Below are 22,716 nucleotides of genomic sequence, written 5' to 3'. Positions count from 1 at the left end.
TTTATCAACCGACTAAGCAAGAGCCCTAAAATATTTATAGGGGTATCGTGAATGTGGAGCCATCGATCCCAAGATCATAGCCACACAAGGTATTTTCTTGCCAATGTTCTTAGCTACTTGATTGGAATTATCTAGCTCTCTCGTAATCGCAGCGAGGTTGGAAAGTTCCCTGCGATGCTCCTCCATGGATTTGGTGCCTCTGTTTTCCTTGCGAGCCCCTCCCTGATCCAGCCGGTGGCTTTGCACTAGCTTCCCAGTGTTTAAGTTGCACAGGATCAGGAAAAAATACCCGAAGATGTGTTACGTGTCAGAGGAGAGTTTCTTTCATCGTGCATTGCGAAAGAAAAAATCCGGTGAATAAGGTCTTTCCTTTGCGTGTTTGTTTCGCGATATGGATGATGCCGTCGTACTCCCTCTCTCTCTCTCACTCACAAGGCATGCTTTTTAGCTCAGTAGAGGTGCGGTGAAAGACAGTGATACTTGACAACTTTGAAGGGCTGTGTTCCAGGTCCTGCGGATAGAGGCTTTTCCAGAAGTGCGAGGTGGTGATTCGATCCCTGATAGTGCTTGAATTTTTCAAAGAAGCAGTTGATTCCCTTGCTCTCAGTGTTGACATTGTTTTGAGTTGATGCTGGTGACGAGATAGAGCTGACTTTTCCAGATCACGTTGTCACAGTATTTACCAAGGAGAGGATATGAATGTCGAGGGGCATCTCACGCAGATTTCACTGTGTGCATTGCACTCTTTTGCAAGGTACGAGATTCTGTATCTAGTCTTCTAAGCGTAACAATACTCTTTTTTGCGTGCTCGAACAGGTACAGGGGCCACTCAGATCACTGTGTTACAAAAATGGAAAACTGAGATCACTACGTGATGTGTACGTATTCTAGTATAGCGTCATTCCCTTTTGTCTTCTCTAACTTTCTTCATGTGGAGCCAACGTCAAAACCATATGTAGTGGATCATCAAAAACCCACTAGCGGTCGAGAAAAGGAGGAAGAGGAGGAGGAGGAGGAAAGAGGATGGTCAATCCCTTCCGCTTTTCTTTGTCACGAACTCGATTTCTCTCGACCACTGCGAAGCATTATCACAAGATATGCTTGAGAGGGCGAGGGCGCTGTGTTGGTTTGTGGAGGCTGATGTTAACAAGTCGTGGGCCTGGCTCGCTATACTTCTTCTGGCTTTGCAAAGGTGGGGCACAGAGGAATTCCGAGAAAACGTATATATTAACGCTGTACGCTTGTAGGTGGCTCGAGGGACAACGCTTTCCAAGCACGGCACAGTCGGTTTGGCTTGCTTTCGGAGGTGGCGCTTTGTCGTGTTGGGATCAAACTATAGCAACCGCCACCCGCCCTTGGCCCGATGGAACAACCTTTTGTTTCTCTCACAAGAATCTCCACCCAACGAGATCAACGAGATCACGCAGCAGCTCATTTCCATCTCGGGGCCTCAATCAATCAGTCAGCTCGCGAGTGCTCGCTCGACGAGAGGAGCGAGAGACAAGTGTACACTAAGCGTGCTTTGCTCGCTCATCGCTCCTTTCAGAGGTACGGCTGCCTTTCCGTATGACAAAGCTTTTGATTCCGCCCATCTTGTTTATGCCTCTAGTTGGTGGATATGCTACCACACAAAAGCTCTCCCTCTCGAGAGCCCGGCTCGGCTCAGCTCAGCGCAAAGTATGAGAGTTAGTGGCGGAGTGAGTTAGTCCACTTGAAAGGGATGGCTACTTCTTCTTTGGGAATCAACTAACCCAAGCTTTTGATTTTCGCTTTGGGTGACGTTGCAGGTCTGAAATATTCTTTGATTTTATATTGCTGCGCTGGGCCAAGTTGGAATCGTATCCGTCCGGTCAGTTTTTTTCACCAAGAACGCACACAGATACAATGCTTTAAACTGGTGAGCAGGCAAAGAAACGTGAAGCACAACACAGGCAGCAGTGGCAACTTTTGTTTGAGGATCCAGTCAAGGAAGAGGAAATGCTCGCTCCTCTTTGGTTTTGTTCTTGGATCCCAGGAGCAATCATGGAGCACATAGATCGTCAAAGAAAAGATTATACACTGGTGGTGGGGGGAGGGGACCCCGGATTAACTAAAGTTTAAACAAGTCGCAAACCAAATCAGCTGGGAATCTTCTTAGGCAGATCTTATTCGCTACAAGAAATTCAACATCGCACCAGTCACTTAGAGGGTAGTGAAAGCCAAGCTTTTCTTCCTCGTAGCTAAAAAATCTTGGTAAAGCTTAATTTCATTGCATCTAATTAACCCAACTTTGTTGATGATAAGGTGGTATATACGTCTAGAAAAAAATTAAAATAAAGTCCTCTTTCACGAATCCAACCGGCCTAGCTACGAGCACGACCAAACCAAAGTTACACCTATCCAGAAAAAATTCCCCCCAAATTCTCCATGTAATGTGCACAACAAGAGCAAGACTACAACCTTTGCGGGGCCACTAAACCACAGATATATCTTTGATTAAATTCATAGCCATGGGTAAAACCATGAGATATTAAATCGCTCCGCCAATTATTTGAGTCCATAATGCGCACGCGTGACTGGCCCACGTCAGCACGCCCCCCATGTCATACTGTAAAATCTAGGCACATCTCCCGCCGTTGGATCCGGACGCATCTGGGCCGTTGGTTTTTCGGAGATGCCGCGACCGTCTCTGGAGCTCTTTTTAAACACCTTTGCTTCATCAAACCTTTTCTCTTCCTCTCGCCCAGACCGATTTCCATGGCTTGTCGCCCCGAATTTCCCATTCCATGCCGAGGGCTGTGTGAATGAATTGGAGTGCGAGCTACTGATAAGTGTGATTGCTTCGTTCCCGGGCCGCTTTCGCTGTAAACAAATCGCAAGGAATTTCTTGCACCGCAAGACTTGCATTTCGTGCTCTTGATTCGCACGGCGATGCTCCATTGCGCAATGCATCTGGGCTGTGACAATTGGTGAGTAGTGACGGCATTGTATCTCGGCCCAGCCCTCTTGCGGGCTCGAGCAATTCTTACCAGCAGAGCACTTGGAACCTGGAATTCGACACTACAGAGCCTGGAGAGGAAGAGAATGGTAAATTCTTCTTCTTTGCATGATTGATCGGTCCAATTGCAGTTGGTTTGTGCTTGGAGTGTGACCATGCATCCTGATTGCGATGAATTCTATGAATTTCAACTCTGTGGAGCCAATGCCTGGAGGGAATTGATCGAATTTCTTGCCCAATTTCCAGGTGGCCCAGCACAAGAGCTATCCAATTTGCCCCCCTTGGCTCAAGCCCCTCATCTCCGCCAAGTTCTTCGAGCCCTGCAACAATCACAGCTCCTCCAGCTCGTCCCCGGCCGCTGGCGAGACCGCCGCGTCGACCAGCGCCGCTCGAATCGAATGCAACCTCTACTGCCTGGATTGCATGGACGAGCCACTCTGTTTTGGCTGTACATTCTGCCACAAGAATCACCACGTCGTGCAGGTACGCAAAAGCGATGAAAAGAAACTTCTTTGGTTGTTCGGGTGTCCGAGACGAAAGTGATCGGCTACCCGAGATGGGCAATTGCCCGATATGGATATGGTGGACATTGATCGAGAGAGTTCAAGGGAAGCCTTGTATATAATGCCTGACAGTGGGTTTCTTTCTATGTACAGATTCGTCGATCGTCCTACCACGACGTGATTCGCGTGTCAGAGATCCAAAAGGTGCTCGACTTGAGCGGCATTCAATCCTACATCATCAACAGCGCCCGGGTGGTGTTCCTCAACGGCAGGCCCCAGACCAAGCTCGCCAAGGGCGTCACCAAGACTTGCGAGATTTGCGAGAGGAGCCTCAACGAGAGCTTCCGCTACTGCTCGCTGGGATGCAAGGTAGGCAGCCCAACACCAAATTCTTTCCAAAACTCTTCTTCTTCTTCGATCTCACTGTGCAGCTCCAAGGCATCAGCAAGCACAACGATCTCACTTTCACGGTCCAGCCAAAGCCCCAAGTCGGCAATGGAAACCACCGGGTCTACCCGGAAGACGGCGTGTCTCACAAGAGATCTAGATCCAGGAAGAAGCTCAAGCTGGACACGCAGCAAATCCAATCCCAGCAGCACCAGGAACTACTAGCCACGCCCACGCCCGGCGATCAGGAGAAGATCGCTACGCCAAACAATGCGCCCAGCGCTCCAGCTGATCTGCCAGTAGAGGAGGCGGCCGATCGAGGAGAGAAAACGGAAAACGTTATGGAGGAAAAGGAGTTCGAGGAAGAAGAGCATGGAGATGGAGAAATGTCCCAACAGCGGTTGGGCCTGGTGGGGATCTGCCCGTCCACACCGCCTCAGGTGGTGACGTGGACGGAGGGGATTTTCCCTGGCAGGCAACGAGCGAGGAAAGGGACTCCACACAGGTCACACTTGGGCAGTGGTTTGACTTTGGGTGAAGCTAGAGGGTAAAAACGCAGTTACCAAGTCCTAGGCTGGTAACAAAGAAAAGGTAAGAAGAAAGCTAAGGTTTCCAGGAAGAAGGGAAGGATCTCTCCATGCTTTAAAAGAGACAACTACAAGCAGCCAACACCAAGCAAAAAAAGTGAGGTAAAGTCGTAAAAATCACACAGAAGTGTGAGAATAAAATTGGGGCGTGGGAAGATCAAAGCTCCACAAGCAGATATTGGTTAGATTTCTTAGAAAACTCTTTAGACGATCAGCTTGTGCTGCTGCTATAAAAAAATGGTGGCCATTGCATTGCTCTAAAGACTAGTAAATATTAATAAAATCAATTATATTATAATTGAGTTGTATTATTCTATTGTTCACGAAGGACAGAATTTTAATCCGAGGCGCCCTGCGCATCCGACCAAGTAATGTCCATCCAGCCAAACTTATCGCTATTTTTCGAGACCCCCAGCGCGCGCCAAACTGAGGGCGATGCATCCACCAGATTGGGCTGGCATGGCGGATAGAATCCATGCTCGGCGTCGCAGCCACGAAGAGAGTCACACTCGTCCACCACTCTCGCCCGGACGCTCTTGCCGCTGGGCGCATGGATGATCACAAATCGCCCACAACGCTTCCCTTTGGCAAACCATCCGGTGGAGAGCGCCACCACCAAGTCGTTGTTGGAGTGGAACTTGGAATCACACTCGGAGGCGCCGCCGCCGTCCCCTCCCGGCTGGAAATCGTTCACGGTGAGAATCGCCTTCGTGAACTTTGTCACCGGAGGCGAGCACTTGAACTGCGGGTAGGATTTCCCGACCTGGCAGCAATCCTTGCATCCCTTGGAGCTCTTTGGAGCATGGAGGAATCCCGAGGCTCGGCACTGCCCTTGGCCAGGAGCTGGCTCGAGTGGCGGCGGCGGGGCTTCGATCTCCGGGGGAGAAGAAGGAGGATCTGATGGATTCTTGGGCTGCTTCTTCTTCTTGTTCTTGTTCTTGTTGCAGATGGTGGTCTCCTTGTCTGGATCATCCTTGCATTCACCTTGTAAGCACACGAGCCCCTTCTTGCAGCTGGCCGTGGATTTGCATGTCTTCCCACATCCTCTTCGACCGTGGCCGTGCTTGTGATTGGATTCGGCCAAATGCAAGAGCTGCAAGAGGAAGACTGAGAATAGCACGACGAGAAGGAGCTGCCTCCTCCGTGCCATCGACATGATTCAGAGATGCCGCGGAGGTGGCGATATATACTGGCCTCTTGCTTGTAGTTTTGTGGCTTTGTTTTGCAGTTTTACCCAAGAACTTTGGCGATTCCGGTCGACTTTGGCCTGTTCTTCGCAGCGTCGCGATTCGCGATCATACCAATTGGCAATAGAATTCATAGCTTTGCTGGCGCACAAATGGGCGCCGTCGGATTGGATCTAGGGCTGGCTTATGGTGGATGTCCACCGCGATCTCGGTGGAGCAGCAGGATGTGTATGCGTCGCGGCTCAAGCGATGCGGCGAGGCCAGAGATCTCGCCGAGGGCCGCCGGATCCACGCTCACATTGTCGACACCGGCCACTTCTCGGACCGCTACGTCTCCAATCTGGTGGTGGGCATGTACGGCAAATGCGGCAGCGTGGAGGAGGCTCGCCGGGCCTTTGATTCCATCGCGGCGCCGAATCTCTTCTCTTGGAACATCCTCATTGCCGCATATGCCCACAACGGGCATTTGGGCGAAGCGCGGCGGCTCTTTGATTCCATGCCCGAGAAGAACGCCGTGTCCTGGAATGCAATGATCACTGCGTACGCGCGGAATGGCCAAGCTAGCGACGCCAAAGTGGTCTTCGACGCTATGCCAAGACCCACTGCTGTCTCTTGGAATGCCATGATCGCAGCATATGCCAAGAACGGGCATCTGGAGGATGCTCGGACATTGTTTGAGGCGATGCCATGCCCGAACCTTGTGACTTGGAACACAATGCTCGCCGCTTACTGTGAAGCCGGGGATATGGATCAAGCTCACGTAATGTTCAAGAGCATGCCCACGCCAGACGTAGTTTCGTGGACTACCATTCTCTCCGCATATGCCTCGAGGGGTGATCTTGGTGAGACAAAGGCCGTGTTTGCAAGTATGCCGCGGAAGAACGTTGTTTCGTGGACAGCGATGCTGAAAGCATACATACAAGCTGGTGAGATTGATAATGCGAGACTACATTTCGAGATAATGCCCGATAGAAACATCGTGTCGTGGAATGCAATGGTTGCAGCATATGCCCAACATCGAAACTTGAGAGAAGCGAGAGCACTGTTTGATAGCATGGCGAAAAAGGATTCCGCGACCTGGACGACGATGGTGGTCGCGTACGCGAGCGCAGGCCAGCTGAAAGAGGCAATGGATCTCTTCAACCAGATGCAACAGCGAGATGTAGTATCTTGGACTGCAATGGTCACGGCCTATGCCCAAGACGGACAGCTGAGCAAGGCGAGGGAATTTTTCGATAGTATGCCTCACAGGAACGTCGTGTCGTGGAACGCGATGATCGCCGGCTACGCTCAAAACGGGAACCTGACAGAAGCAAGAGTTCTGTTCGATCGAATGCCGGTAAAGAGTACCGCTTCGTGGAACGCTGTGGTAACCGCGTATGCCCAGGCCGGAGACATGGAGGAAGCCCGAGCTCTGTTCGAGAGAATGCCTTCCAGGAACACTGTGTCGTGGAACACGGTCATCACTGGCTACTCGCAGCAAGAACAGCAAGAGAAAGAGGCGGTGAGGCTGTTCCTCAGGATGGATCTGGAAGGCGCTCGTCCCGACGAGATAACTTTCGCGTGCGTGATCGACGCGTGCGCGAGCTCCTCGTCGCTGCGAGAGGGCCGGCATTTGCACGAGGAGGTGTCGAGCAGCAGCGATGTGGCGAGAGACCCCGTGGTGTGGAACTCGCTCATCAACATGTATGGGTCTTGCGGGAGCCTGGGAGAAGCTCGGGTCCTCTTCGACGCCATGGCTAACAAGAACGTCGTGTCGTGGAACGCAATGCTTGCGGCGTACGCGGGCGCCGGGAACGAGCTCCAGGCGCTGGAGCTGTTCGCGAAGATGGATCACGAAGGCTTCCATCCCGACGCAGTGACTTTCATCGTCGTTCTCGCAGCTTGCAGCCACGGTGGGATCTTCCAAACAGGACTGCTGCTCTTCGTCTCCATCGCGGGGGACTACTTCGCGACTCCAACTGCGGATCACTTCCTGTGCGTGATCGATCTGCTGGGACGAGCCGGGCTGGTGGACGAGGCGGAGGAGGTGGTGAAAACGATGCCATTCGAGCCATGCGTGGTTGCGTGGGTGTCGCTCCTCAGCGCTTGCAAAGTCCATAACGATGCGGAGCGCGCGAGAAAGGTGGCGAGCATTGCCGTGGAGAGCGAGCACGCTGGTCTTCTTGTTCTTCTGGCCAACATGTAAATAGACTGAATGAGAGAGAAGAGCCTCGAGCTTGTGAAACAAAAGCAAAAAAAAAATCATTCTCGTCCTTGATTTTTTCTAATCGCAAGAGCCAGTCAATCAATCATGTAAATCTGCGCATGTCTACATCCACACGACACGACATTATTGATGCCTCCATTCCAGACACACTGATTGACAACGCTGGAGAGAGAGCGAGCAAAAGCCACTGTAGTGCGTGATCCGTGAGTGATAGATACCGAAACTTTCATAGCTCGATCAAATAATAGAGATAGATTCGATCTTGATGTAGTACGATACGACTGTAGAAAGAAAAGTTCATCATCCACCAAAGTCTACTGATTGATTGATCCCAAGTCCCAAAAACAGGAGCTATACATATACAAATCCACTCTTTTTAAGTTTTTCTCTTTTCTTGTGCCTCTCTAGCTCGCAGAGATCGATCGAGAGAGACAATCCTTGCGGTGAGCTGAGCCGAGCTTCACCACCTAAATGATTCCACCACCACCACCTAGAAAGAAAGAGAGCAGTACTAGAGTTCTACCTGTTTTCGTCGATATCAAACGAGCGAAGGAAATCACTCCAAACCTGTGGGACTGTGCGCCAGAGCGACGCCCAATCCTCCTACTTGTGCTGCGCAGTACCATAGGCCGCAGCGCCGGCTCGTTCCTTGCTCTTCTCGGCGGCGGCGGCGGCGGCGGCCTCCGCTTCCTTGCGCTTGGCGGCATTGAAGATGTCCTTGGTCTTCATCTCCTTCTCCAGCGATGGGGTGTGCACGAAGCCCTCTCTCGACGATGGCTCCTTGTCCGAGGAGCTTGGAGTGCTGCCCGCCGCTTGCTGGGCGCTAGACGCGGCGCACGGCTTGAAGAACCTCATCTAAGAAAAAGAAGAAGATCGGGTTTAGAGAGGCAAGAAAGGAAGAACAAGAGAGATCTAGGAGAATTGACCAGGCAAACACGCTTTGGTGGGAGGCCATGCAATGCAAGGGGGTCGTACCCATCCAAGGTCACTCAACCACAATGCGCCATAGCGAAATCTGGAGCACATCTGCATATAGAGGGGGCAAAACGGACAGTCTGATTTCTCCGGGCAAACAAATCCAGCCCCGGCATGCAGCGATTCCAGGCAAAATCCCCCCAATTTGCTAGCAGAGAAGCACTAGATCGAGGGAGAGAGGAAGCCCGACAGGAGGGATTGGATTACTCACAAATGTTGCCGATGCCGCTACAGTGGCCGGCACAGCGGCGCTGTTGCCCCGATTGATCGCCCGACGCATCATCTCTGGAAATCCAAAACAATGCCGCCCAAGAACCCTAATTTTCTGATCCACTGCGCTCTTCTTTTATAAGGGCCAAGGATAAAAAATTTAAGAATGCTCTTTGCTTGACACGTGGATTGGCGGGAAAGTCTAAAAATGCGATAAAAATTGCCTCCGCAGAGGATCGAACTCTGGACCTCCAGTTTACAAGACTGGCGCTCTACCACTGAGCTACAAAGGCAAGGCATAGGGATGATTTCATCTTAATGTTTATATTCATATCAAACCTTTGGATATCATAAACCCCATACCCTAAACCTTCTTAAGCCCTAACCATGGCAACGCCGCCATGGAAAGTTCGGCTACACCGTGATCTCAAGGATCTGGCCAAGGAGCCATTGAAGGGCATTGACGTTGTTGTGGATGAGCAAGACATGCAGCGGATGTGCTTGGTTTTGTCACCTCTTTGCGGCCCTTATCAGGGCTTGAAGCTCCACCTGGATGTCAAGATACCGGCAAAGTATCCAACGGATCCCCCAAAGGTAACCATCCAGACACCGGTGCCTCACCCAAACGTCATTGGGTCTTGGATCTGCTGCGATATTCTTAATCACCAGTTTTTCGGGGGTTATACTCCAGGCTACTTGCTTGGCTATGTCTTTCTTCAGCTCTTGAGCCTCTTCTCAAGCGACAATATTGAGCAGTCAGATGGTGGCGGCAACGTGAATCTACAGTCTTACTCGAAGATGTATTTAGGTCCCCGAGGCTTGAAACCGCTTGTAGAACGTTACCGGTGTCCAAAGTGTGGATTCAATGTGAGTTTCTCGGCAGTGGATACGGCAGTTATCAAGTGCAAGGAGATAGAAAAGAAGGAGGACACAAATTTGTTTGGGGTTTTGGGGTTAGATGTTGATGGTGACGAGGATGTTTTGCCGTTGGAGGCTTTGGCGCGGCCAAAACGAAAGCAGCATGGAAAGCCAGCGTTAAAAAATGTCGTAGATATGATGTGTGAGAGGTTGAACGTTGATTGCCGCATGGAGATCATTGACAAGCTCGATGACCGGGAGATTATGTCCGTAAAAGCGTTTGACAAGAGTGTGGAGATATACACTCGACTTCTTGAAAGGCGGCTCAAGTGCTTCTTCTTGCGGAAAACTTTCAGAGAGAAAGACGTCGTCTTGGGCATTGGAGTCAACCTCGACAGCTTGAACAAGTTAAAGCCGACAGTTGTGTCGCTGGACGTGCTCTCTCATGAGTCTTTCAGCGTTTATTCTCACAACAAGAGCCTTCTCGGAGTGAGCTTCCAGTATTTCCTTCCGCTCGCCTTAGATGATGAGCACTTCAAGCGTGCTAAGGGTTTAATGCAGAGCTCGCTTATGAACCTGGTGCATGTCAAAACATGGAGCCCTCAAGTCGTGCTCGAAACTCTTCCAGTGATGATGAACTTGATGGTGCTCAGGCTTGTGCAGTCTTGTGATCGGCACAAGGCATCTTTCTTGAAGAGTAGTGGATCCAGCCACCAGCTTATGAAGGCATCAGAGTTTGCCCTGGAAGGATATTGCCTTCTCTATCACTTGTTTTCTAAGCTGGTGAGGGACGACCAAGAGTTGGCAAACCTTATACAACAGAAAGTTCAAGATTTCATCGACAACATAGAACTCCGAGGAAAGAATGCAGTCCCAGACCTTGGGGAGTTCCTCACTTACTTGCTAGTTACTAAGGATGTTGAATGGCAACCCAAAGACAAAGAAAAGCCACAGGTCTCCAAGATGTTTCTGGGCGAATCCCTTACCAGAAGGGTGCTATGGTGCCTGAAAGACTTCCCACATCTGGCGTACATTGAGCCGGAGAACTATCCCTCTGAGCTGCGAATCAGGCAAACATTCCAAGCTTGCAAGACATCCATGAAACTGATCCTGTTCCAGGTCAACTTTTTCAACATGACAAGGTCAACGGAGGAGTTTGACCAGAGATATGGGTTTCCATCCGAAGCCATGACCAAGAAGCTGATGCGATTGATGAAAGATGTGTACAAGGCAAGGGATTGGGACGTTTACTTCAGGATTTTTGGGCTGGAATTTGACAGCGGCTGGAAGTGGCAATTGGTGAGATTGCTCAAGAAATCTATTGAATCCAGTGAGAAACGAGGGTACCACGTCCTAAGGTATACCCAAAGTGAGCTTTATGAGTTAAGAAGAGCTGTGGAACCGACTTGTCCTCCTCCACAAGGATGGGTCAACAACTGTGGCAAATATCCAGTTCCACAAAAGAGTTTCTTTCCAGGAGATGAAACTCTCAGGCCACCAAAAAAAGGTAAATCCAAGAATATCCATCCATCTCAATAAAAGTCAAATCACGTCAATTTTAGTCAATGGTAAAGATTCCATCAGCCGTCAGCTGTAGAATGTTTGCTGACACCTCAAGACTTTTAGTCTATCCTAATTACATCTTCTATATATATCCTTGGGTCAAGGGAATATATACACATAAGTAGGGAGTATGCTTGGTTGTAGGGGTCAATGCCGGCCCAGCGTTGGGTCTCATCTATTGAGCAGTCTCGCGCACTCTGCTTTAAGAGATGTTGTATGGGAAAGGAGCATGAAAAGTCAGAAAAATGTAGATTGAACGTTGATTGGCGCCTGGAGATCATTGGCAAGGGAGATTATGTCCGTGAAAGCGTTTGACAAGAGTGTGGACATCAGTGGAGATACTCGACGCTCAAGTGCTTCTTCTTGAGGAAAATTTTCAGAGAGAAAGACGTTAACGTTTTGGGCATTGGAGTCTCGAGAGCTCGAGCAAAGTTAAAGCCGATATGTGTCGCCGGACTTGCGCGTTTATTCTCACAATAAGAGACTTCTCAGAGTGAGGTATACTATTCCGCTCGCCTTTGATGAGCATTCCAGATATCATGAGATTCCAGGTCCACTTTTTCACGAGGAGTTGACCAAAGATATGTCCATGTACAAGGCAAGGGATTGGGAGAGTGAGCTCTATGAGCTGAGAAACTGGCTTGTCCTCCTCCAAAAGGATGTGTTGACAGCAGTGGCAAAGCTTTGGGCTGTTAATTTGCAAGGCTAGAGAGCAAGACATGATTAACAATTTTCAAAATTGATAACGGTCATCCAGCCATGTTTGTACGGAGAGGCTGCACTTTTGAATTTGCAATCATCTTAATGAGCTACATCTTGAATATATTTCATTCTTCGGCTGCTGTTGCTACTGTTTAGCTATTGAGCACCAAAATAGCAACTTCAGGAAATATCCTGTAGGGATCTGCTATAAACCCTAGCCAGGGGAGGAGATGTGGCGGTCAGGTAAGAAGCTTTACGGTTGAGAGGCTATCCAAAATGATCGCATTTTCTAGAACAGCTGCGGCTCGTCAGCTTTTCCAGAGGAGCTTGTGCAGTGGCCATGGATCATTAACAACTACTCAACCTGCACCGCGACTTGTCTTGCACTATGACAAGATCAACACATCCCTCATTCTTTTTGACAGTTCCTATTACAGCATCGGCAGCCATGGTTGGTTGATGAAAGAATTTGGGGCCCTGCTTGCGTTGGCTCACCGAGGTACCAAATGCACCATTCACCAGCGCAAGCATTGCAATAGCTCCTACTGGAGCTGCCCGTATAGCCGCCCTGACTTAGACTACGACCCGGACATGCCACCGTCCGTGACTGAGCTCATGCCTTGCCAGATTGAGAGCATCGAGGCCACCGGCTGCCTTTCTACTTTCGAGCTTGGTATCAGATACAAGACGGACTCGGTGGTGATCAGCGATGAAGATCGAGAGATAGATCGTGCAAAATTATCCAAGGAATATAAGGAGTTTATGCACGCGTGGCGTAACAAGGAGATAAATTGCGCAAGATTATCTGAGGAATGTTTGGACATCTGGCATAACAGGGTCCCTACAAATTGTGTGCTACTCTCGGTTCCTTCAAAGGCACTCAAGTACAAGGCATTGCAATGGAACCTTGAGCGCGATTTTTGCAACAACTTCCCGCTGGAGATTTTGCCACACGAGTTTGTGACGAATGCGGCCAGCTCCAATACGAGGCTGAAGGAAAAAGATGCCATACTTGAGTTGGGTGAGGCGGTGCTGCAGGGGATCAGGAGATGTGTTGTAGTGGATCTCCGGGGCATTGGGATCATGAAAAAGGTGGGGTTGTTTCTACCTGGTGCTACTGTGGATAAGCTGCGAGGAATTCCCCAGCCAGGCCCGGGGCTTGCTCCTTAGTAATCACAGCGATCACCGTCTCTAACGTCTCTAACAAAGATGACTGGGAGGCGCTTGGGGTTGGTGACATCAACATAAACACAGTGGCATGCTTCATAAACGACTTGGTCTGGACCATGGAAATAGTGCTACTGTTCGCGAACGACTTCGAAAAATCAGCCGTAAGTATTGCTGCCTCTCTTCGTAGGCTTCCTGAACCATCATCATATAGGTATTTGGATGAATGCGTTTCTTCTGAGGTGCCGCGTGATGCATTCTAAATCCCCTGCAAGAGTTTGTATTGAGGTCCACTTTAAACATCATCTTAGAATGTACACCAAAATATGGAGCAAAACACGAGAACTTTCACACCGAGGAGGCTGGAAACTAAGATGGGGATCAAGGGACAAATCTCTGGCACAAGATCATGAGCTTTACGAAAGTCAAGACGAAGAACTCCAGAGAGAATGTGGTGCCATCGCCAATCCCCGGCTGCTGCTTCTCATCCAAGGTGTTTACTAGGCTTTGCTTTGACATGACAAAAAAATTCTCAGATGGTACGAGAGTTTGAACAAGTAAGGGAACGGTGCCTGTCCCTATTGGCAATATCTTGCAGCAGCAAGAATTCTTGTTCTTTTTGCTGCATTCTCCCACAGCTTTGGGATGCTTAGCAGGGAACGACAAGACAGAGCTGGTGGACTTTGATTCGGAAAATCAGATTGAGGACGAGCCTTTGGTTCCGAGTGGACACACTTTCAACCTTCTCGAGACAAGTCTTCGGCTTGCTGGTCACGAGGACTTGGTCCACAGCAGCCTGTGTTAAAACACAAGACAAACATAAAACAGAAAGGTATTGTAGAAAACAATGTTTGGTCAGCAAAGACAATTTCAGTGATTAACTTGGGAATCAACAACTCTCAAATTGCGCTAAGGCTTCTTTACCTTTGGCTTGGGCAATTTAAAGTAATTGAACAAGTTGTGTCTCACTATGTCACCTCGTTTCCCCACTAAATGATCTTCCATTTTAAAATATGCTGTGCACAATTGCATAAGAGCATTAAGAATCTTTTCCTGCAAAAAATTATAAAATGAGCTCATTAAAACACTCTTCTACCCACTTACCCCAAGAAACAAATATGCCAGTTGGTGTAGAATTAACACTCTACCATCTTCTGAAATTTCAACCGAAGACTTTTTGCGTCCTCTCAAGTGCATGTAGATGGCAATAGGACTCCCCAACGTCTCACCATCCGTGACAACTCGCCTCTTCTTCCGAGATGGCTCCTCCTGATCACTTTCATTCTCATCACTGTCATCGTCTATATCTCTATATGTTGGATCCTTGAGTTTGTCGTCACTATCTTCATCTTCATCCTCGACGTCATCACCATCTTCACCACGCGGACTCTGCCGTTTGATTTGCGTGCAGCTACGCACAGGGCGCTGGGGAGCTTCGTCCGGATCCACGTCAGCCTCAGGGAGGACCTGTGGAACTTGGCTGCGGCTGGCCTGGCTGGAGCTGGCTGCTCCTAGAACCGGAGCTTCGTCATCCCACCTGCAATGAACACAAAAAGAGTCGTGATTAAATGCAAGTGAGAAAGAGAGCATACTCCAATGCAGCCTTGGCAAGCTTCTGAGTGTTCACAGAGTAGGTGTCTCTGTTTCGAATCTGAACCGGCACGGCTTGCATTCTGTCATGGCGAAGCTCATACGTCCCATCCGGCCCTGGCATCAGCACTGGAAGCAGTGTATCGTAAGCTTCCTGGTTCCGTTGCGGTATGATCGCCACACTGCCCAGAAAGCATAAGAGCAAGTCCTCCTTGGTGATCTGCTTTCTGTTGAGGAGAATGAAGCGGTTGAAGCAGACGAGCCCTTTTACTTCCAGCGGTTTCCCACACAGCTTGGTCACAAAGTCCCGGAGCTTGACAGGGTGAGTAAACTTATTGGCTTCGACGACGTGCTTGCAACAGGCATGTACTGCCAGAAGCAGCACAATCCGCCCAACTATTTCCCCTCGAGGCCCCTCCACAACGTACGCTTGCTTGAAAACCCGCTGCGCCACCTCCAGCACCGCATTCAACTGATCTTTGTTGTCCAGTATGCGCGCGGCTGCCTCCCCCAATATAGGCTCGAACGCGTCCGCGGTGAAGACGCAGTCACGGTCGCCACTTACGTGGCTCACCGTCCGCATGTTGCCCGCCACCATGTCCTTGGCTAGTTCGGACCAGGCTACCACCTCGAGGCCAGCCGCCACCCCGAGAACGGCAATGCCCATTGCGTTTGTCAGTGATTCCTCACCGCCCGGCTTCAGTCTCTCCATGGGCATCCCCAGAAGCTTCTGCATGGCGAACGTCACAACCTCCATCCCATCTGCGCCATTGTCGAGAGTAGCACGCCACAGGGGCCGCCCCCACCTGAACAACTCCTTCGTCAGCTCTGCCAAGGGGGTGGTCGGATCCTTTGTCTTCAGCTGCAAGGACATTAGCTTCTTTGCCTGCTCGAAGTCCCACCACAAGCTCCCCACCACCCAGATCGGCTCAAAGAACCTGGTCGAAGGAGCTCTTGCCCGGGAGCTGCGATCTTGCATTTGCGGAGGGATGACGAGGCCGAGCTTTCCGGCAGTATCTGCTACCAGTCCGAACACCTTTAAGTTGCGCGGAATGCACGAAAAAAACCTCCTGCAGGCCAGGAATGAACCGGCCACCTGTCCAAACCATGAAGAGGCCTCGTCCATGCAGACAATGATCTTCTTATCGGGTACGAAAATCTGGTTGGCCGTCGTCCGGATCCAGTGAGTTAGCTTCACACCATCCCAGTCCTGTCCTGGACCGGGCTTGGACTCGCGCACCTCCTCCAGCACCTCCCCACTGAGTTTAAGGTAGCTGGAGGAACGAGCACCAGCAGCACAAAGTCAGCAAGCAAAAAGAGAAGATAGGAGAGAAGATAGTGGCTAAGAACCTTTTAGCCACGGCTTGGCCAAAATGTGGCTCCGACTGCTCCTTCATCCACTCCTCTGGAGATTTCTCTTTGATCTGAGTTAAAATGGCAAGAACCCATGCTGCCACGGCGCGTGGATCGTTGCTCATTTTGCTATCAATCAGCTGCTGCGCCACAGCACTTCGATCCGGGATGCCTGTAGACCCGACCTTGAGAAAGGAGACGTACACTACGTAAAAGCCCTTGGTAGCCAGCTCTCGCATGGTCCTTGACTTTCCCCACCCAGAGCTCTGCAGCACCATCGTCCATGCCGCAAGCTGCCCCATATCGTTGTGCCACTCGTCAAACAAGCCATTGATAACCTCTGCAACGTAGTCCAACACTTTGCAAGGATCCTGGTAAGGGCGATCCCAGGCCACCTGTAGCACCTCCTTGACACTCAGTGGATAGTCAACTTTTGGACGTACTGTGGTTGGAGATGCATACTCAAGCACGGCCGAGAGAGGCCTCGACGAGTCCCCGGTGTTTTGAATCGCTGTGAGCAGCCCTTCCATCCATTCCCGATCGGCTATCAACAATAATCCAGCCAGATCGACTGCAAGGCGTTTAAGAGGATCGTCCCAAGGGACGACGTTGGTGATGAGCCATGCGAAGAGGTTCTCTCGAGATATTGGCAGTGACGGATCAAACGGGGGCATACCCCGGGCCAGTTTCTCAAGAGCGTCGCGCTGGCTTGCAGGAAGTGCTGCGTGAGAGAGGCATGAGACACAAGATAGGCAGACGACGCCGCCAACAATCTCTTCGCCAACAAGATCCAGATCCTCGATCTCAGCGCCAACGCCCTGGCCGGCTCCCTCCCCTCGTTTGAGTTTACATACCACAAACATACACGTCGCGTGAGGGCGCAAGAGTGCCGTCGCCATGCTCCTTGCTCAGCTCCTCCGCCGAGATAGTGTTGGGGTATCGGCGCCGGTCACAAGGTTGATCGAACCGCAAGATTCGCACCGTCAAACTCCCATCGCCGCCGTCCCCATTGCCACCGGAGTCCGCCATCGCCGGCCGAAAGTTCTACCAGGTAGTGCCGTATAAACCCTCGGTTACCCAGTTTAAACTTGGTGTGGGAAAAACAGTTTTAAAAAAAGTTAACCTTTTCTTGGACCCTTGAGATATTCCCACATTAATCTCATTAAACTTTGGAAGATTCTCGCAATAAGATAAAGAATATTCTAGGAATCGGACTCTCTTTCACTTTCATACTCTTTAAGTGGCCACGCCCTAACATGATCTTATTGATCAAGGCTTTCCAATTTGTTCTTCCCTAAAACTCATGCCTGCTTGAGGTTAGAATCCAAAACAAATGTGACATGAGCCTAATTCTCGATTTTGTACAACAAAAGACCCAAATCAGCACTTTCTCACTGGGAAAGAACTAAAAAATAAACGTCTTTCCTTGGCCACAACCTGAATTATCAAGGAAATATGAATACAACTCTTGCACTATAGAGTGAACTAAACAATGGCTCATGGAAACCCTCGGGCAGGTTGAATTTCACTCCAAAAGTCTCATCTAGCCCAATAGTGACTTGGAGGATCTCTCTGCCTGGACATCAAAATGGAAGGTAAGCGGCCGCGCAGTCCAGTGGCACCGCCTCAAGGAATCGGTCGAGATTGTCTTTTCAACGGTCAGAGTTTGAGACCGCAGACCGAAGACCGAAGACCGAAGACCGAAGACCGTGTAAGCCGTTTACACGAAGTAAGAACTTCATACTTTGCCTAGATCGGAGCCCAACACGGAGGAACTGAGAGCTCGGCTTCCACGTCTTTCACGGTTACCCTTGAGAGAGCTATAAATTATAACTACACGTTGCTCAGTCCCAGTACTTGATGATGCCAACTCCGTCCTTCCCAGCGTTCCTACCATCCTCCCAGCCGCAGGTGGCGACTTTACTCTGCTCCAGTGGATGCCACTCGCAGCCCAGGCAAACCCGCTTGAAACAGTGCAGCTTGTGGAGAACTTTGGTGGTCTTCCAGTCCCAGAACCAGCACCGCCCCGATCCATCCCCCGAGATGACATACTTGCCGTCGGGGGAGAAGTTCACCTGGCAGCCCAGCCCGGTTACGTGGCCGTGGAACCTCTTCTTGTTGAGCCGGAAGCGCTCCTTGGTGTCGTAGACGAGGATCTGGTTGTCCATGCTCTGCGCCGCGAAGAACTTGCCGTTTGGATGAACCGCGATGCTGGGCATCGAGTGCATATGCGGCTCGCTGATGTACTTGATCACCACCGGGATCCCAAACTCCCACACGCGGAGGGACCTGTCGTCGCTGGACGTGATGAACCTCCGGTTGTTGTCCACAAACGTGATGGTGTTCACGGCGTCCAGGTGCTGGTCATACTCCTGCGTGATCTTGCCGCTGTCCACGTCCCACTGCACAACCTTCTTGTCCTTCATCGCCACCATCAACACGTTCTGCTTGTCATCGTCCGGGTGCAGCTTGGCGACGTAAGGCGTCTTCCCGGTGGTGAAGGACGAGATCACCTTGCCCGTCTCCGTGTCCCAAAGTTTGATCTTGGTGTCGTAGCTCACGCTCAGGAACTTGAGCCCGTCGTTGCTGAAGGAAACGTGACGAACAGTGGCGCTGTGCCCCTTGTACGTCCTCACGCACTTCCTGTGGTTGTGCACGTCCCAGATCTTCACCTGGTGGTCGCTGCTCCCGGAGAGCAGGAGGTGGCCATACTTTGGAAAGAACTGGATCGTCATCACATTCCCCTTGTGCCCGACCCACGTATGGATGCAGCGCTTGGGGAAGAAGCATCGATCGTTTGCGGCCTTGACATCCGCCGGAGGAACGACCCAAGAGCGCCCCTGGTAGTCGACGTGCTCGTCGCCATGGAACTCGGTGGAGTCCGGCACCTCGGGCTTGATACCGGCCTCTCGGGCCTCCCTGGCGAGCTTCTTCTTGGCGTGCTCCTCGGCATACATCTTTTGCTCGTCGGTCATCTCCACCTGGATCCCCTTGCGCGTACCGGCCCAGGGGCTCGTGATGGATTTGGCCAGCCACTCGTCCGAGGAAGGATCCAGGCCACCCTCGAGCTCCTGGACCCTCTCCAGCCGCCCCTCGGCCTTCCTCTTCTTGAGCTCGTGCTGTGGGATGTTGAAGACTGTGAGCCCGGCATTGTCCTTGATCTTGTCCGGGTCGCCGATCAAATTGGCACCATTTGGAGCCGAGGTATCCGCGGCATAGCCAAACGCCTGGAATGTGTGGTACTGCTCGTCGAAGGTGAAAGGAGAGATGGACGAGTCCTCCACCACGCCCAGCGCGTGGTTCTTCATCCCCCGCGAGAGGCCGTCCTTGTTATAGGGGTGGATCGGCCCCTCCATGGGCGCCCACATCTGCTCGTACCTAGGGTTGAAGGTCACTCGCTTCTGGAGAGGATCCACCACCGCCAGCGCCGACTCCGCCGCCGCGGCGCCACCGTGCGCCACGGGAACGTCCGGCGCGCTGCAGCGCCCCACATTGAAGCTCACCTCCATCGCCTCCATCGCCTCCTCCTCCATCCTCAAGAACCCTAAAATCCCGGTTGTTGTATAAACCCTAAATTTCAGACGGCTTTCCTCACATTCCTGGCCGCGTTCCTTCCCAAGCTTCCCGCCTCCGTGCTGCGATCCACGAGTGAAAAGGCTCTGGTTGTTGTTTTCTGCCACGCATCGAGTGTATCCTTTGCGCCGCCGATCGATCGAGCTGCTTCTCAAGTTTTGCGTGGATATGAGACCAAAGGTACGCTCGCCTCGTTTTCTTTTCTTTCTCCGGAGCTTGATCTTTGGGCTCTTCTTCCATCCTTTTGCAATTATCCTGTGGACAAGGTGATTGCAAAGCTTCTTGAGGAAGATCTTAGAGGAGTGATCTCTTCCAGCATCCAGGTGAAGCTTCTTACTTCCTGTGAACTACGCTTGACGAGTTTTTATCCTTAGATATTGGAAAAGCAAAACAAAAGGAAAAAGCATGTTATTCCAAGGACATTGCATCGGGCAAACTTGTCAGCCATTTCTGCGTTTTCGGATAAGTTTCTTCCTCTTCTTTTCAATATTTTTTGTGATTCACCACCAGAAAAACGGGGAGAGTTACAGGTACTAGGATGCATCTTCTTTGTCTTTCTAGTAGTAACAATTCCGAACGGTCATGGAGAAACTTTTGAAAGCCACGAAACATACATATGCGAAAGAGACAAGGTAATCGCCATATCCAGTTCCAGTGCCAGGTAGTGCTGAGCTTGATCCAGTCTGAGCGGACGAGCTCGAAGTTTGGCCTGGCGTGCTTGATCCAGTCGAAGCGGACGATGGCATTGGAGTAAACGATCCAGCCAACAACGACGCTAGTGTGGATTCTCCAGAAGCTGGTGTTGATAGTGATGATCCGGTTAAAGCTGGCGAAGTTGACGATGATACTACCAGCATCGGCTCGCCAGCTGACGAACTACTAGATCCTACTGAAGCTGCCGTTTCAACACCAGAGCCACTTGCGGAAACTGACGGTCCCGCATTAGATCCAGAACTCTCTGCTGCGATTACCAGCGTCAACAACATTAGAAACCAAACCATACTCCAAGACTTTATACCTGAGTCAAAACTTGGAGCCGCTCCAGGGGCTGCCGCCTGCGGGCTAGTTGCAGCAGTGCTCCCGCTCCCACCTTTATGAAAATATTAAACCACAGATGATCTCAGTATTTAAGGAGGAGAGCGAGTTCTTGTGGCTTTGGCGCTCCATCAGCTGCACCATCAAGCTCTCAAACGCCACCAAATCCTTCTCCATCCCCATCGCCATCGCCATCGCCAGCAAATCCTTACGCGTCTTCCTCTTCTCCTCCCCCGTCGTCGCAATCTCCAGCAACCAGGAGCTTCATCCAGAGGAGGAGGAGCTGCTGCTCGAAACAGGATCCACAAGGGACCGATGCCCGAGTTTAAGCTTTCAGACGGCACGAACAAGTGTACGAGATGAGCCGACTTACAAGACCGGGCTCCAGGAAGTGGAGCTTGATCGACGACTCGTGTTTCTTCTTTGAATAGAAGTACGAGGTGACTAAGGATCACGAGTGCTAGCACACATTGGCACTCAGCCAGTTTTTTGTCCAATTTGGTTTGCTAGGAGCATATATTGAAGAGTTTTACCTCCATAAAGGTTTGAATAGACAATAGATTAGTTTTGGTTTTAAGCCAGATGCTCGTAGATCGAGTTCCACTTGCAAGAGCCATCCGGAAGAACACAGCTGCCAGGGGCCTTGTACGTTCTCTTTGGCGGCGTGGAGAAATCCTCATTCGGGAAGTCCGCATCTAAATTACAGCAAAATCGTTTTCCATAATGCGTCAAACTGTGTCACTAAGAATGAAGAATGATACATAGAACTCTATGGTGATGTGTTATGTACGTCCTCCAACAACGAGCCCATTATCACATTTTTACCTCTGTCACTAGATGGTTTCCAGAAGTAATTGCCATGGCGAACTCGGTTGCTCAGTTGATGGCTCCGAACGGGGAGGGAAGAGGCCTGTTCCTACCCCCTGCCCAAACGCAAGAAGTTTAGATACAACGATTCTAGAGGGTACTTACGATTGATTTGTCAACTTTGAATTCCAGTAACAGCTCCACAGTCCACTCCAAATCGATGGTGAAGCAGACTACTTCCTCTCTGCCAACATTCTCAACACCGAGCTCCTTCCAGTCGTCTTCTTTGAGGAATTCCCCAACTGGGACAGGCTCTTTGCCGATATACTCGAGCATCTTATCCACCGTCGCACCAGGAAAAAACAAACCAACTTTTCTCATTGTTCCAATCCCTCGGAGATCCACAATAACACACCTGGAAAAAAACAAACCAGCTTTCCTCATAATGCCAATCCCTTCAATAACATACCTCTTTATCCCCTGTAAAACGGCCTCCGCCAGCTCGAGCATCGCCTTCTCCTGAACCTTCGTGCTCGAATTTGATATAAACTCGTCAGGAAGTAATTCGAGGGGGAAGCTAGTGACGTCGGTCTTGAGTATCCACTTAAGCGCCTTGTACTTGAGAGCTAACGTAGGAACGGATACAAGCACGCATCCTGTTGCAGCTCTCTCGTACTTAATCTCCAAGTGTTCCTCGATTATTCTCGCACGATCTGTTTCCACGCTTGTGTCCCAAATGCATGCCCCGCCATCCCACTTGTTGTATCTAAGCCCGAGCTCCAAAGTCGAGAGGACGCCGGTAGTCTCAATGCTTCTAATCTGGCATTGCTCGAGCTCTCTTACGGAGGGAGCCATGTCTGGATCATAATCTATGTCGCGCCTGCTATAGGGGCAGCTCCAGTAAGTACCATCGCAGTGCTTGCGATTCCGATTAGTACACTCCGTCTGGGAGTGTCCAGATTCAAGCAAGGCCCCGAATTCTCTCATCGACCAACCATGGCCACCGCCATTGTACCAACAGTCACCAAAGAGA

At 50.7% G+C, this 22,716-nt stretch overlaps 6 protein-coding genes, 1 long non-coding RNA gene, 1 other non-coding gene and 1 pseudogene across 8 annotated transcripts; 5 read left to right on the top strand and 4 right to left on the bottom strand.

Moving 5' to 3' along the window:
• The first annotated feature begins 2,711 nt into the window (after nt 1-2,711).
• Nucleotides 2,712-4,752, top strand: LOC9661629. Its single transcript, XM_002963087.2, has 4 exons — nt 2,712-3,066; nt 3,224-3,460; nt 3,634-3,849; nt 3,912-4,752. The coding sequence occupies exons 1-4, from the start codon at nt 3,064-3,066 to the stop codon at nt 4,416-4,418; spliced, it is 963 nt and encodes a 320-aa protein (XP_002963133.2). The 5' UTR covers nt 2,712-3,063; the 3' UTR covers nt 4,419-4,752.
• A 39-nt stretch (nt 4,753-4,791) lies between these two features.
• On the bottom strand, nt 4,792-5,610 carry LOC9661628 (putative ripening-related protein 1). Its single transcript, XM_024661333.1, has 2 exons — nt 5,396-5,610; nt 4,792-5,311 (listed from the first exon to the last, which is right to left on the bottom strand). Exons 1-2 carry the CDS (start codon nt 5,608-5,610, stop codon nt 4,792-4,794), a joined length of 735 nt encoding a protein of 244 aa, XP_024517101.1.
• Nucleotides 5,611-5,735: 125 nt separating this feature from the next.
• LOC112341660 (pentatricopeptide repeat-containing protein At4g02750-like) lies at nt 5,736-7,949 on the top strand. Its single transcript, XM_024662204.1, has one exon. The coding sequence runs from the start codon at nt 5,835-5,837 to the stop codon at nt 7,827-7,829; it is 1,995 nt and encodes a 664-aa protein (XP_024517972.1). The 5' UTR covers nt 5,736-5,834; the 3' UTR covers nt 7,830-7,949.
• A 204-nt stretch (nt 7,950-8,153) lies between these two features.
• LOC9643343 lies at nt 8,154-9,146 on the bottom strand. Its single transcript, XM_002962685.2, has 2 exons — nt 9,037-9,146; nt 8,154-8,705 (listed from the first exon to the last, which is right to left on the bottom strand). The coding sequence occupies exons 1-2, from the start codon at nt 9,106-9,108 to the stop codon at nt 8,454-8,456; spliced, it is 324 nt and encodes a 107-aa protein (XP_002962731.1). The 5' UTR covers nt 9,109-9,146; the 3' UTR covers nt 8,154-8,453.
• Nucleotides 9,147-9,256: 110 nt separating this feature from the next.
• On the bottom strand, nt 9,257-9,328 carry TRNAT-UGU. The gene has a single exon. It is a non-coding gene; the product is annotated as a tRNA-Thr (tRNA).
• Nucleotides 9,329-9,422: 94 nt separating this feature from the next.
• LOC9643342 lies at nt 9,423-12,165 on the top strand. Its single transcript, XM_024661323.1, has 2 exons — nt 9,423-11,251; nt 11,991-12,165. Exons 1-2 carry the CDS (start codon nt 9,423-9,425, stop codon nt 12,163-12,165), a joined length of 2,004 nt encoding a protein of 667 aa, XP_024517091.1.
• Nucleotides 12,166-12,365: 200 nt separating this feature from the next.
• Nucleotides 12,366-13,328, top strand: LOC112341366. Its single transcript, XM_024661316.1, has 2 exons — nt 12,366-12,401; nt 12,457-13,328. The coding sequence occupies exons 1-2, from the start codon at nt 12,389-12,391 to the stop codon at nt 13,326-13,328; spliced, it is 885 nt and encodes a 294-aa protein (XP_024517084.1). The 5' UTR covers nt 12,366-12,388.
• Nucleotides 13,329-17,710: 4,382 nt separating this feature from the next.
• On the bottom strand, nt 17,711-19,811 carry LOC9661626 (annotated as a pseudogene).
• Nucleotides 19,812-20,050: 239 nt separating this feature from the next.
• LOC112342575 lies at nt 20,051-20,947 on the top strand. The gene is made up of 3 exons (XR_002991008.1): nt 20,051-20,164; nt 20,216-20,473; nt 20,524-20,947. It is a non-coding gene; the product is annotated as an uncharacterized LOC112342575 (long non-coding RNA).
• Nucleotides 20,948-22,716: the final 1,769 nt, after the last annotated feature.

The sequence above is a fragment of the Selaginella moellendorffii genome, unplaced genomic scaffold (genome assembly GCF_000143415.4).
Source record: "Selaginella moellendorffii unplaced genomic scaffold, v1.0 SELMOscaffold_2, whole genome shotgun sequence".
Lineage (NCBI taxonomy): Eukaryota > Viridiplantae > Streptophyta > Lycopodiopsida > Selaginellales > Selaginellaceae > Selaginella > Selaginella moellendorffii.
This window is presented reverse-complemented; position numbering and strand designations above follow the sequence as displayed.